A 15,673-nucleotide genomic window follows, 5' to 3' on the forward strand; every position below is an offset into this window, starting at 1 on the left:
AATGTGTTTGAAAATAAGCATAGCGCAAAGGCAAAAACAAGTCCTTCAGTTAAGTGCCTTATTGGAGGAACAGGACAAGCATGAGACCAGTCACTGATGGACCACTTCTGCATCTCTCGTCCACCCTGTGGTATGTTGCTCTTGAACCTGCATGTCTAGGGCAGGGCCCTTAAAACTGCTGTGATACTGTAACTCACAAAGCATCAGGAAGCAGATTCTTTGAACAGAATGAACCAGTCAAAGGAATTGGACGGGCGTTGATGACACTGGGTTGGCTGTCTGGGAGTCCCCAGCGAGGAGAGAGGAGACAGTCCTATTGCTTCAGAGAGGCCCAAATCTGGGCACAGCTGAACTCCCAGAGCCCGCTTGCCCTGCCACCTGTCACCTTCCCCTAAGTATGTGTTTTTGGGAAGTGGGGAAAGGATGTTACATGCGGGAGCTAATGCATATTGGCAGGAGCTGGGTCAGTGTATCCTTCTCAGTTCAGCTTTCAGTGACTTCCTGTTGGTAGCCTGAAGTCAGCCGTGATGGGAATATTTGCACCACAGAAACTGGCAAAAACGAAAAACCAAGTTCTTCGGTGTTCTGTTTTGCTTACAGAGCCAGTCGTTAAACATCTGCCATCACTCCAGTTCGCATGGTCAGCAGTGCAGGCGGTCAGCACTCTGAATCTACCAGTTATGGAGGGCTGACTGTGTGCACTGTGCTCCACTAGCATTGAGGGAGCACCTGCCAATTTATCTTCGGGGGTCCTGGAGCCAATCTCCCCGTGGACACCGGATGCCAAGGGCCGACTGTATGAACAGCCGGATTGTTTCTTGGGTGGTTCTGCTTTATTTGGCTGAGGTCCAAGTCTAGAGAGGATGGAGTGTCTTGTACACAGACCAGAAAGTTCAAGAAGCCATTTATACCCCCACCTGGAGAAAAGAAAGGGCTGTGGTATCCAGGCAAAGCGTCATGAGAAGGAAACTTCCTGTTCTGAACTAAACTCCCAAGTTCTCTCCCAAAACAGGTGTCAATTCAACAAATATTGACTGAACATCTACTTTATGCCAAGCACTGTGCTAGGTCCAAGGGATGTTCAAATCCATAATGCATCATCGCTGCCTTCAGGAAACTGATGATCTAATAAATCGCTAGGAACCAGTGCTACCATTTCTTAACCAGTAGAATTCCAAAAGTCTCACAGTCTGACTCTCTTAATTCAACAAGTATTTCTATCTCATAAGAAAGTTATTCATAATCAGATATGGCATTGCAATACTGTATGTACACTGTTTAACTGAGGGCACAAATTTGTGTGAGTGTTTAGAACCTTATGCCAAATATGATGAAATATCACTAACTTGGCCTGATACGGGAAGGTCAGAGTGATTACAGATATTTAAAAATGCACACTGTCTTATCTTTATACAGATGGGATAGCTCAAGGGAGGTTAACAAGGGCTTAGCAGCTGAAAGCTTTTAAAACATAAGAATGATTTTCAGCCAACATGTTAATTGTTGTACAAAAGGCGATGTTTCAAAATGGCTTTTAAAGTCTTTTTCTTTGGATAAGAAAGATTTCACCCATATCTACACAATTAATGTTTGGCTTTTCAAACCTTTATAAAGAAAAAAGGGCTGAGTCTGATCCTGCTTGTTGGCAGAGAAAGTGTCAAGACATCTTGAAACGGCTCCTGTGCTTACAAGTGTTTGTCAGTTATCATAGTGCCTGAAATGCCAACATTAAAGATGTATTTCCCAGCCACACGAGGATGGATGAGATACTACTACGCAGAAATAGGACAGAACTCATTGCTGGTACACAAAACTGCCTGGGTGAATCTCAAGAGTATTTAATGACTGAAAAAAGAAATCTTATGTGAAAGAAGATCATAATGTATGAGTATGTATGTGTGTATGTATATATGTGTGTGGGTGTATACGTGTATATATATGTTTATATTATGTATATAATATATATATATGACATTCTCAAAATGACCAAACTGTCGAGATGGAGAACAGATTAGTGGTTTCTAGGCATAGGAAGGACAGGCAGGTGGGGCCAGGTGTGACTGTAGAGGGATAGCATGGGGGAGATCTTTATGGTGATGGAAGTGTTCTGTATCTTGATTTCAGGGGTAGTTACAAAAGTTGAAGCATTTGGTGAAATAACATAGAACTCTCCACACTGTACGGAAGATCAGTTCCCCTGTGTGGATACTGTGCTTTGCTCACGTAAGATGTAACCGTGGTGGGGAGCTGAGGAAAGAGACACAGGGCCTCTCTGTATCATCTCTGCAACTTTCCGTGAATCTACAATTATTTCAAAATAAAAAGGGTTTTTTTTATTGTTGTTTTTTTCAAACAAATATATTTTCTTGTCTCCAAGAGGCTTTTCAGCTTAAAATTCTCTAAAAATGGTGGCAGTAGTGGAGTTAGTGGGAATAGCAGAGAGGAGGAGCAAGTATAAGGTTCTTGCTCTGGGAAGATACTGATGTACAATATGTGTATTTCATTTAATCTTCAAAACTACCTTGTGACTGTCAGTATGATTAGTTCTGTTTTATAATAACTTACCCAAAAGAGCAGGAGCCCATCAGGAAGGGCCATCATGTTAGGGGGAACCCTGGGGAAACAGGGTGTTCAGTGAATTAGACCAAAACCAGCAGAGTATTAGGGTCTTAGAATATCAGCATGGTTCTGATACTAGAATAGAAAAATCTCACTTTATAATTTGTTGAGAGTCTCTTTGTGAATAGCATCCCTGCTCCAAGAGGCTGATTTTAAGTCAGCCATTCTGTAGTGATGGACCTAGAAAGAAGAGTATTTCCCGTGCCGCCAGCCTTCTAGGTACCTGCCCAGCAAGCCAGGAGAAGTTTCGGGTTCCAAAATCTGATCCCAGCGACATCTCCTCGGTGGTGGAAATCCTTGAATGAAGGCATTTGCTCTAGGTTTATTTTTATGGAGTGATGAGGTAATAGTTAAAGATAATAGATAAAGGTTAAAAATAATATGAATTTTGGAACTTCTGAAAGGGCCAGCCTTAATCCATCACCTGGCTTTGTTCCCAGGGGTGTTTCTACAGACTCTGATAGAACAGGCACATGTTAATTGCCCTCTCCTCTTCAATGACAGAGTAAAATATCGCACCCATACATCTCCCAAGTGGGACTGCACTGCACATCTCGTTAAGGACTTAGCATTCTCTTGAAAAATGATACTACGGCACAACTTCAGTTTTCAAGGGTTCTGTTGGCCACTTAAAAATCCCCTTGACACGTGACCAAGAGTCATTTAATTAAGTCAAAGCAAACAGCTGAGAATTGCATGGACGGCTTCTCCCAGCCAGGTACTTGTCCTAGATAGTGTAATGTTAATGTATTAGAGATCATTGATAAATAATAAAAAGTTGCGTTTCCCACAGGAAGGCAGTCCTGTAGTGTGACTTAAACCAAGACTGGGAGAGCAGTGCCCTCTAGTAGTCCATGTAAGAAACATTGTCCTCTAAGTGCATGAGATTTAGCGAATGAGGATCTGCCAGGATTGGTGCTACTCTCAGACTCAAATGAGTTATCTGACAGTCGGTTTTATCTTTTCTGAGCTATTAGGAACTCACTGATGTTTCACCTTCAATGTGCACTAATTTTTTTTCAGTACCTGCAAAGGTTGGATTCTAGCAGTGCCCTTTTAGGACCTTACCAACAACTTTTAAAGCCTGATTCTCTAGAAATGTCAAATTGAACAGCCTCCTTTTGTTTTTCCTTCAGACCTCTCCTTGGGTTTGGGAATCAGAATAAATATAGGACACAGACACCAAAAAAAGGATCATCCCACAAGCGTCAGGGTATCTCAGGTGTGAAAGATGGTTACAAAATGGCAGAATGTTAAGAAACCCATTAATGGGTCTAGTATTCAAAAACAAATGAAAGTCTGACAGTTTTTCCCTAGAAAGCACTGCAGTTTATGGTGGCAACTGATAGATTTCCAGAGTTAGCTAACACTAGAAGTAAATTAAGCAAATTGAGTAAACAAAGAGAAAAAATTTAAATTTATGATTCCATTTTTATTAGTGAAAAACATGCCTAGAGACAAGGCAGTGTTATCTCCACGATATCCAAAAGATAACATGCACAACCTACAGTACAAATGCTTTGGAAACTGGAATGTGCATTTTCTGCCTTCTGTGTGGCTCATATCTTCCTATTTCAAATCCCATAAAAGCAATATACAGTTTTTTGACAAATACACCCATGTGTTGTGCACAGTTTGATTTATGTAAACTCATTTCAAATGCAATTGCAGAATTCCTCCTGAACAGATGAAAAATGTCTGCCTAAAGTGATAAAAATATGTGTGCAGAAAGATGAAGTTTTAAGAAGGGATTTTTTTATATGTTAGAGATTTGTAACTCTATTTCACAAAATACCTTTAAAAAAAAAAACTTCTGGGGACTTGATTTTTTTTTTTTTTACATTAACCTGTCAGTTCAGGTGTTAACCCAAGATGGGAATGAGTGTATTCTGCTACAAGAATCTTCTTGTATTGCAAATTAGCATGTGTGGGAGTGATAAATGGAGAAGTGATGTCAATATAACAGATGCTGTCTTTGTCCACGTGTGTTACTAGTTCCAGCAACCAAACACAAAGCCCACTAACACAGGTCAGCACAGCTATCCAAGGCAGAAGGCGTACCGACCATGACTCCCATTCAGCCCCGTACTTTTCTTCTTGGCTCACTTGGGCTGCGTACTCTAACGTGGCGATGTTCAGGGTGGGGTTCTCCTCAGTCTTTCTGTAGCTTGCGCTTGCTTTATAGGTTACCAGTCTCAACTCTTTCTTCTTGCCTCTTCCAGCTTCCTTAATTCATTGAGCTGTCTTCATACACACACTCACACACACACACACACACACACACACTGAAGTCCTGTATTGTGTGTAGTATTTGTATATTAGGAATTTAAGCTGTCATTCTAATTATGCCAGCATATTTACTAGAATGATTATTGTTTTTGTCAGATTTCCTGTTACACAATATTGAGTAGGTCTGTCCTGACCTTATCTTTTTTCAGAACCCTATAATTTTTATTATGTGATTTTGCAGATCATACAAGGAATACATTTATCTCATTATAGCAAAAACATTTGTAGTTGAACTCTACTTATTCACTGCAGTTATCATTATGGAATTCTCACAACAGATCCTAAAATATGTTAATTCAATTTATGCAGAAGAAAATGGAGATTTTTTTTCAGAAGGCATCTTTTATATTTCTGTTAGGATACAGATGTATATCTTTTGATTTAGGGAAGAAATAATTACTTAATGTTATTTCCACACAACTACGTATTTGGTATCAACATGAATGAATTTCCTGGGACACTGGTAGTGAGCACGGATTAGAGTTTTCTAAGAGCAAGTCACAATGTCTCCCGCAAGAGGAAAGCATTGCACTAGGCAGTAGTAGTGGGAAGCTGCACAAAGTCACTGTTTTTTAAGGAGAAGCTCACATAGGGCAATAATACAGACATTTCAGCACGTCCTCTGACATAGACATGCACACAGTGCTGAGTCAGCACAAAATGGATGCTTTAACCTACAAAATCAGAAAAATGCCTTATCAGCTTTTTTTGGTTTTGTCTTTCCCTTTTGCTTCCCTGAAATTTTTAAATATTTGTTCATTTGAACATGGAATGCTTTTTTAAAGAATCCCTCAGTAGGGTGATGAAATGTTCTGTGTCTTGATCTTCATGTTGGCGTATACCAGATCCATCAAGCTGTCCGCTTACAACCGGTACATCTTACTGTATACCAGTGATGCTCCAACTCTCCATCAACCCATCGCAGTTTCTAGTGCTACTGCCTTTACTTTGGAAAAAAATTTAATTTCCTCCCTTTGATGCTCAAGGCAGCAGTAAGCGCATTACAGAAAGAAAAAAGCTACAGAGAATGATCTAGTGGGGTTTTTCTTCCATAATAATCAACTCTTTTCTTTATTCTCTTCCAGCTGTGGGTCCGGATTTTTCAAGAACCCTCTTAAAAAGGGTAACTCTTGTCAAAGTGGGAGGTGAAGTTGTCATTGAGTGTAAGCCAAAAGCTTCTCCGAAACCTGTCTACACCTGGAAGAAAGGAAGGGACATATTAAGAGAAAATGAAAGGTATTATCTTGAACTATTTTTAATATTTGATTAACCTATAATAATTTATTGGTCTGAAATTAATAGTTCTAGAGGAAGGAATTTACGATCTGCTCTTCATGGACTGAATGTTAATCAGAGAACTGAAGCTTTGGAAGAGGGTGGTAAATAAGTTGGTCTTTATACTCTCTCTTGATATTAAGATTCTAGAAAGTCCTCCCTGCCCGAATTGATCACATGATCTCTGTTGAAGACTTTCATAGCTGTCCAAAGTTGAGCAGCTGGAGTATCTTCTTTTATTTTAGCCAAAAATTTATTTGTAGATTTGCCCACTTTTCTCCATCCTACCTCCTTTTTGCATAAACATTCAATTCTTCTTTGTTATGACAACCCCTCCAATATTTGGCAGTGGCTGGTATATCTCGTTCCTCTCTCCTTTTCTAAAGCTAAATATCTCTAATTCCAAAACTCATTCTCAAATAATACAGCTTTTATTTTTTCAAACATGTCTTTTTGAAGCAAAGTTTCAAGAAGAAACTTTTTTTGAAAAGTTTTTTTCTTTCTGAGGTCTAAACTCTTCACCTGTGTATTTCCTGTTATACATGAATTATAGCTAGAATGCATGTTGTTTGTACAGCGTGGGGTTTCAGGTCATATTGTGACATATGGTAAGTATCTCTGAAGACCTCTTCTTGGCTGTCACCTCTATAAAATATCCCCACCCCTTCCTGTAATCTACTCAGTCTGTTGGAAAATGGTAATTATGCGTGAGTCTATGTCAGCCATAAGATGACATTTACCAGCTGTATACGTAATGATTTTAATTGATGCTAAAGGTCAAGTACTCAAGGTTGCAACGGGGAAGCCTGTTAAAACGTGTATGTATCTGCTTTACACCTGTACACCTTTGGATTTACACGTGCAAAGTAGATCACCGCACTGATGTTGCTGTCCTTAGTAATGATTTTGCAAACAAACCTGATATAGTTTATAGATGGTGTAGTCACACATTAAATTCATAATATACATCTCTTTCTGACTTCCATTTATCAAGAAAGCAGTATAGTTTACTCATTATTGGCATAGCTTGGAACTAAACCTAGAACTTGAGAACCTCGTTTCTTATTTTGCCGTCTTAAACATCAGGTTCCTTTCCTGTTTGACCTCAGTATTTCCCCAAATATGGTATGTAAGATTACTTTTAGCAGTTAAGCATTTACTTTGATGTCTATTAAAACTTAATTGAAATATAACTAGTATGTACTGCATGTATTCCTTAGATTAGGCTACATTTAAAAAGTTTTAATATAACAGTGATACAAAGAAAAAGTATTTTAAAAATTTTATGAATAATAGGCAGACCTGTCAAAAACCATGAATGAATGAAGTTCGAGTAACATGGGAAATCAGTCCAGAAGAGGCTAAACTTTGTCCCTGTCACAAGCAACCTGCAGGGTCTTAAAACAAGAGGCAATTTCTCATCCTGACTGTGTGCCCATCAGGGGTCTGCTGGGAGGCAGCTTGGCTTTTCTGCCCTGTAAAGCCACGACTGGTAGAACAGCCCTCTCTGGAACATTAGAATTGCAGAAGGAAAAGAGGGTAGCTAGATATGTATGACGTCTTAAAGCATCTGCCCGGAAGTGAAACATTTCATTTTCACATGTTTAATTTGCCAAGTCACATGGCTCTGCCCAAGTTCAACCCAGCAGGGAAATATAATCTTACAATATGCCTAGAAGAAAAGGAACAACCTACCGTTTTGAACAATGTTGGTAACTGCTTATCACTGCTATAACTTAACCATTGGTACATGTTGTTTAAATTACCTTTGGGAAAATGGTATATCGATACCAAGAATTCTATTTACTAAGTGGGTTTTAGAGATTCTTTCTACTACTTATCACCAAGCTATCTCACTCCAGTTTTTATCTTCTGATTTGATTGATAGGGTTCAAATATTGCTTCCACATTTCTATGGCACTTAAAGATATCTTTAAACCAGAGAGACTTCCCATCATTACTCAAGTCTTGGTATTTATCACCTCACCTCCAGTGTCACCAGGCATGGCCCCAAACTCTCAGTATTGGCACTTTTTCTCCACGTTCGTGCTGTGTTCTCACAGTTCTGCTTCTCCCTTCTCCCTCGCTTACAGTGTATTAAACAGATAGATTGATTTTCATTATGTAAATGAATCCAAAAGCTGGCCAAACATAATTTAAAGGTGAATGGTGGAGACTTCCGCGTGTGGCAGATCCAAGGGCGACACCTGCCACTCTATTCTATTATCACCAAATGGAGATGCATGTCGAGTGCCTCCCACCTTCTCATTTTTCAAGAGAAACTAGAAATGGGGACTTTTATTGGACTATCTTAAATTTTAAAATTTTACTTATTTCCCCAATAATCAGAGAAGAATTCTGCCATTTTCTCTTTTTTTCCTGATGATGGAGAAACATAATAAAGTGGATAATTGAACAAGAACAATTATATGTAGAATTCATGAGTGAAAAAGTTTAGAATTCTTATTTTAAGAAAAGACTGACATTGTTTGACCAACACAAGATGCAAAAATCTTTGACTGTGTCCAGTGTTGAGTAATGGTTTCTGATACACCGGCTGGTTAGCCCTAGTTCTCTTTTGAGATGTGGAATCTTAAGCATCAAAAGGCAAATCTTCAGCATTCCAATAAAAGATTATTAATCTCAAGTACAAAATACTGATAGAAACACAGTTTCAATGGGACAAATCTTTACGATCAGGTATCACTTTTTACAAATACTCTCCGTAGACTCTCTGTTTTGACAGACTCTGCCTAATGCTACCTTTTAAGTGATATTTAATTTCAAATTTAACTGACCAACTGCCTACAAATGAGTTTACAAAATATATGTATATATAAGAAACAACACTTTAAAATATTTAAATGTTTACCTTATTTAATCATACGGCGATATTATAGTTATCTTGGTAGGTTAGGAATCAAAAATACTGGTTTGATGTTAACATACGAAAAAAATTTTTAAATATGTTTGTATGTGCTTATTTTGGTTTCTCCAGGCTTTAGAAATTGAAATCACATTTACACTGGCCTTATCTATATTAAACCAGCTGACTAAATGAAAGATTTAATCTTCGCTCTTTATAGCTTTGTTATTGTGTACACAGCATGTCCATATACATAAATCATTTCTCGTTTTCTCATATATTTATCCAGCAATCAGAGTGCAGGCAATGTCAGACATTTAAAATAGGGATGACTTGTCACAAAGGTCCACGTGCTTTAGTTCTCAGGGGAGGCCTCTAGTCACCACCAAAGCAGGAAAATCATTTGGATTAATTGAGCAATTAAGCCTATTAACTGAATAAAGTTGATAATTTTGTTTACTTTTGGTTTCTAAACAGAAGGCACTTGAGGCAGATGAGGCTGAAGTTGATCTGTTTCAAACAAAAACATCAAAGTACAGAAATAGCAGAATCATTAATAAAAACCTAGGCTCCCAGAATGGTAAGGAGTCACAAAACCAACTTAGATGGACCCTTCTGCTGGTAAATGGCAGACACCCAACTAGAAGCTGGCTTCAGTACGACAGGGAGCTCGTGGCTCCACATTTGAGAAGGGCAGTGATGGACTGTGACTTGAGGTGGGACAGGGCCCCCAGAGTGCCATCACGACAGGCTCGCTCTCTTCATCCCTCGCCAGGGCCTTCCTCTGCGGTGGCTCCATTTTCTGATAGGCTCTCTCCTCTCCCGGTGGTAGGGTGGCTGCCAGCAGCCCCCTGCTTCCCCTCTTTTCTAACTTCTCACAACAATTCCAGAATAGATGCTCATGGAATTGAATAAATCTGCCATGGTCAGTGCTCTTCCCTGCACTGGTCACGTGCAAGAGGGATGTGCTACGCCGATTAGGACATGGTCGTGTGCTTATCCTAAGAGGCACATGGGGAAGCCCGCATCAAACCTCATGGCCTGAGGAAGGACAGGGACTTCCCCAAAGAAATGCCGGTCCCTGCAACCAGAAGAAGAGTAAAAGGATTCTGGGCCGGGAGCAGTGTCCAGTTCCTACTACCATCATGGCGCCCAGCTTCCACTGCAGGGCAGGGACCCCCACAACGCCTGGACCCTCATCCTCCCCTGGTTACGTCTAAGACAGGGACCTGATTGTCAGATTATTTCTCATAACCTATATCCTTATAATTTCCACCCATTGTTTTGGGCTTTGCTTTCTGAAGTTTTACTAAAAAATCTCGTTCTTCACCACCACCTGTCTTCTCTCTATATACTGGCGAGTTACTCTCAAGTCTTCCTTCAGTACTTCTCCAAGCCCAAATGTCCCTGACAGCCTTCATATGACATGACGTGGACTCCTCTCACTGTCCCCATCATTTCTTCCAGTGTCTTTCTGAAAGCCAGAGTTAAATTTGCCATTCAGAATTGAAACAGTATTAATAGGGGAATAAATAACCTTATCTCTGTAGCAAAGGATGATAATTATTATGATATTATGTCCCTAGAGAGGAACTGTTGTCTTTTTTCTTCTGTTGGTAAGGCAGGAGAGTGTGCATCACAGAAAGACCACTCCCTCCCAATGGTTATTTTTAAAAATTAACTGAATACTTAAAGGGGTAAACCTAGTTGTCCGGAAAATTCACTGAGACAAAACACTTTACTTCTCATTAAAGCAGAAGTGAGTGAAACGTTACTGGAGCTAATATCATGTAGAGAGTTCTTATTCTTACTCATGCTTGAGAACATCTCACCTTCCTTTTAGACATTAGGCTAGTGCATTATGTTAAGTAATGGACAATAACCGAGTACAGATTTCCAGAAAGAGTTCCATGCATGTCACAGGCATGGTTTCAGAACAAACTAGCCAACTCCAATTTCGATCAATGAACAGAACATTCACTGGGTGCTGGCCACATGCTCAGACCTCTGCTTGGCGCTGGGGCTAGACAGAAAGAAGAGACGTAAACCCAGCTCTCAAAATGCTTGCAGATCCGTGCGAGGGGCCCAGCAGCAAAATAACAATGTAAGTTTTTCAATAATCCTAGGGCATATGTTATAAAGGTGATGTGTTTGGAAGGAACATTGAAAAATGTCGGCCAACAGTTGATTGTGGAAGCCTTGGATTTTATGTGTGTGGAGTTTAGACTTGACCTGGAAGACCCCAGAGAGAACTGAAAGATTTTATGCAAGGGAACGCGCGTCCATATGCGTGCTGCAGGGTTGCTCTGCCTGCACCGTGGAGGAGGAAAAAGATTAGGGAGGCGGAGAGACCAGTTGCAGGCAGGAGCCCAGGACGGAAATCAAAAGGACTTCAATGATGTCAGTCTTCTGAGAGTAAAGGAGGGGAGACATAGATGGGCTATTAAAGAGTAGAATTTAAAAGACTTAATGATGTGTTAAGTTGAAAGACTTTTAAAAGAAGGAGAAAAAAAAGAAAATGACTCCTAGGATTCCACCTTGAGCAGGTAGATGGCAGTGCCATTTGCCACAATACTGAGTACAGAAAAAGCAAATTTGAGAGGGGACAATAAAGAGATTAATATTAGCATGGTAAATTTGAGGTGCCTGCAAGTAGAGACGCCATGGTCAAATGAGATTTCCCATTCAAGCGTCTCCCTCTCACTGCAGGCTTTTCCCACTAGCTTATTTCAAATTGTAAACTCCCCCATCCTCTCTCCTGCCTTGTATTTTCCATACTTCTTATCACCACCAATAATACTAACATATTCCCCTTGTAGTTTCATTATCTGTCTTCTCTACGCTCCACCTCATCAGAATGCAAATTCCATGAGAATAGAGGGTGTGTGTGTGTGTGTGTGTGTGGCTTAAGCAATACAAATTTAATATCTCAGAGCCCTGGAGGTTGCAAATCTGAAATAGCTCCCCTTGGGCTAAAGTCACGTGTTCCTTCTGGAGGTTCTAGGGGAGAATCAGTGTCCAGCGCTCTAGAGGTCACCCGCGTCCCTCAGCTCACAGTCCCTTCCTCCGTCTACTTTGAAGGACTCTCGTGGTTTCTTAGAGCCCTTTGTGCTTATCCCATCCTGTGACAGAAGCGTCTAGGACAGTGGCTGGTGTAGAATGAGGGCTCGGTGAGTGAATGTCCCGTAGGAAATTGGAATACGAGTCTGAGTTACTCAAAGGCAGAGACCTGGATCTCACCAGCCGATTAGAAGCCGTGGAGTGAATGTGTGCACCCAGGGAGAGCTATAGGAATGAGAATACCTTTGAACCAGAGGATGGAGCCCTGGGGAACAGCCACATGCAGAGAGAGCCCCCCTGGGAGGACTGAGACAGGGGATCAGAGACGTGGGGAAACAACCAGCAGAGTGAGATTCACAGAAACCAAGGGAGAAGAAAGCTTCAGGAAGCAGCAAGTGCTTGGTGCTTCTAAGAAGGTCCAACAAAATAACAACTCAAAGATGACCGCTGGAAATAGGAACCTGGACGTCACCTTGGGCTAGAGCACTTTTAGGTCACTGTGGGCGTGTCTTAAAGACACAGTAAAGTGGTATGATCATCCGTATTCTGAGGCATTTCTTCCCCGACTGAAATACACATGTAGGTTTGCCTGACCACTGCCCGCCACCCACAGTATCATCAGGTCAGGTCGAACATTCTGTGAGTATATTCAACCCAAATAGGAATAAAATTCATGTATCTTGTCCAGAGACGTTGAAATCTTCCTCCAAGGTGACATGAGATCATGGCCCTAATTTGCCTCTCTTCCCAAAGGCCTTTGGAAGAGCTGAAATTCGTGTAATACACGGAGGGAAATCCCAGCGCAGGGCGGCAAAACTTCATGTTGTGTCTAAGGTGTGAATCCCCGCAGTCTGGGAGGCAGAGCAAACGTGATGGCAGGTATTTGCCCAGAAGGCCGATCGAATCCTTGCGTGGAGAGGAAAGTTTATTGCCTCAGGCATTCTGTTTCTCTTCCGGAGGCCGAGTGTCTATATCTGTGCTCTTAATGAGAAACCTGCCCTCAGGATATCTCTTACAGTTGCTGCAGAGCCATACAGCTCTGTTATTAGGAATTCTGCCCTAGGGAACAATTATGTTATTGCAATAATTAGACGCAGTTCATCTCCATAATAATGGAAATCCTGCCTTGGAGGCAAAACAACATCAAAGCAACTCGAGCATCATTGCTCTAGATAGAATCCATTGCCCCGCTTATTGGTAGTACTAAATCATTTTAATTTTGCATGTGCAGTCGTGGAAACACACAGAGCTTATCCTGCTCTCCAAATTCAGACCTGGAACTTTCCCCCATTACTTTGGTTTGTCTCTCCTAGAGCCACGCATAAAATAGTTACGGCTTTCAGCTCCCGTGAAGAGCAGTTGCAGAAGACTTTAGAGCCATTTGTTTGTAAGTGTTTGTAATGATGCACAGACCTCCGCCGGTGCAGACCCCATGAACTTAACCCTCAGCCACCAGCCTTTTCTCCCTCAGTCTGGTGTGTCATGTGTGCTGTTGTGTGGTCAGGGGTTATAAAGTGATGTCCAGATTCAGGCAGGGACCCCCACCAGCTGTTCTACTCATGCGGTCATGGTACTGGCTATACCTCAGGATATGCTGAGAAGAGAACTGAATTTTTATAGGGCAGTATTTAAAATAAGGGCCCCAAGCTAAACAGAACACCTGATAAAATCCTTCCAGGGGTCTCGAGACCCACACTGATCCTCGGTCAGCCCTCTGCCCCTGTCCTGGTTCTGCCCTTGCTACCTCTTGTATGGACTTCGCAGCTATTAAACTAACCTCTTAACTGGCTTATTTGGAACCAGCCCTTGCTCAAACCTGCCACAAGACGAAACCTCCCACATCATATCTCTGATAAATTCAAAGCAATAAACATTTGTCACACGCTTCCTCCGTACGAGACACGTTTGATGTGATGAACGTAACCTAATTTAAATCAGGGTTCTGCAGGCGGCATTTAAAAAGGGACAGAAAAGTCTCCTTCCTTTTATTTTCATCTTATTACAGGTACAAATTTTATTTTTTAACAATGTATAAAATACCATTTTATAGTCATGGTGAGCTCAAGAGCTCGCACGTCCCTGGGGAGCAGACAGAGTTAGGGAACGGTTTTGGCAGGAGTCTCCATGCTCCTTTTAAATTGTTTCTCATCCTTGCTCAGTTGAGTTCGTTGTGTGCACTCCCAAAGCATCTGTGGGGACTTACTGCCTAGCCACCTGGGAAATCACTTGACCTTCCTAGGGCAGTGTCTCTCTGTCCTTCAGGCAGATCCAGAGGTAGTTCCCAGATTCAGGTCTGCAGACTGGTGCCGAGCAGACTGCAGCAGAATCAATGGATGTACATTTGTAAGTGCAGGATCTCACTCTCCATCTCAGAAGGAATTCTGAGGTGAGACCCAGGAATCTGGATTTAAGTTTCCCGGGTGATTCCAATTCACAGCCAGATGTGACGCTGTGTGAGTGGCTTCCCATTAACCTCAGGACAGACAGCCCCTCGCATGACCAGCAAGACCCCAAACTGGTCAGGCTCCCACCTTGCCATCCCATCCACTGCTCTATCTCCCTCATCCTTACTTCTTGAGTTGTGTGGACCTCCTGTCAGTTCTTCAGTGGCCTTATTCCTCCTGCCATAAAGCTCTTCAACAACCTTTTCTTTTTGCTCAAAACACTCTTGTCCAGGGTTTGACAAAACTGCAGCCCTCGGGCCACACCCAGCCCACCATCTGTGCTGGCACAGCCTGCGAGCTTGAGAATGGTTTTACGTTCTCAAACGGTAGGAAAAAAATAAAAAGAAAAATCACCTTTTGCATTTGACGCATGAAAGTTCAATGAAAATGAAATTTCAGAGTCCACAAATGGAGTTTAATTGTACACAGCACCACACTCATTTCTCAGTGGTTTGTCTGGGCGCTTTTGCGCTACAGTGGGGCAGGGTTGAGGAGTTCCAACAGAAACCACCTGGCCTGCAAAGCGTCCAATATTTACTGTCTGACCCTTGCCAGAAAAACATTTGCTGCCTCCCTCTCCAACTCGTGGCACGTTTCTGGAAACAAGGGGTATTAAAATATCTAACAGGAATGCAACCTTCTCTTTGCTTGGCTTTCTTATTTTGGTTTTATTGTGGTTTGCTGCATCTTTTGCCTTTCCTTTGTGACTTACCTCTTGGTTAAACTGTCCGTTTTCCTGAACCCATCTGGTGCAAAATAAAGAGGAGGTAAATTTGGTTGGAGGCCTAAATGCAGTTCCTTTGCATCTCTAGAGTGGTGGCTCCCACATTTTGCTGGAGCGAACTTTTTTTCATGCCCCCAGAGCCTTGAACTCCCTGGAGAAATCAGGAGAGGGAGCCTCCACAGTGAAGACACAGAAGGTGGGGTCCAGGGGAAAGTGCATGTCTAGTCTTCTTCCCACATTTCTGGAAAACCAGGAAAAGAATGGAGTGATGGGAAGTCATCACCCCAGGCTGGTCATCTGTGGTTTATACTGAGTGGTTTGCAGAAGGGTTCTCATTTGAATTTTATGACTTACAAATTCTTTTAAAAATGATACATGGCCGAGTTCAGTTGAAGG

General features: G+C 41.6%; 1 protein-coding gene across 4 annotated transcripts in view; it reads left to right on the forward strand.

The window, feature by feature from the left end:
- Positions 1-15,673, forward strand: part of CNTN4 (contactin 4) — an 809,034-nt gene that overhangs the window by 682,101 nt on the left and 111,260 nt on the right. For all 4 annotated transcript variants that reach the window (XM_072941737.1, XM_072941736.1, XM_072941738.1 and 1 more), the window contains one exon: positions 5,994-6,144. In XM_072941737.1, the coding sequence (XP_072797838.1) occupies positions 5,994-6,144 (151 nt within the window). The remainder of the gene's footprint in view (positions 1-5,993; positions 6,145-15,673) is intronic.

The sequence above is a fragment of the Vicugna pacos genome, chromosome 17, assembly GCF_048564905.1.
Source record: "Vicugna pacos chromosome 17, VicPac4, whole genome shotgun sequence".
Taxonomy (NCBI): Eukaryota; Metazoa; Chordata; class Mammalia; order Artiodactyla; family Camelidae; genus Vicugna; species Vicugna pacos.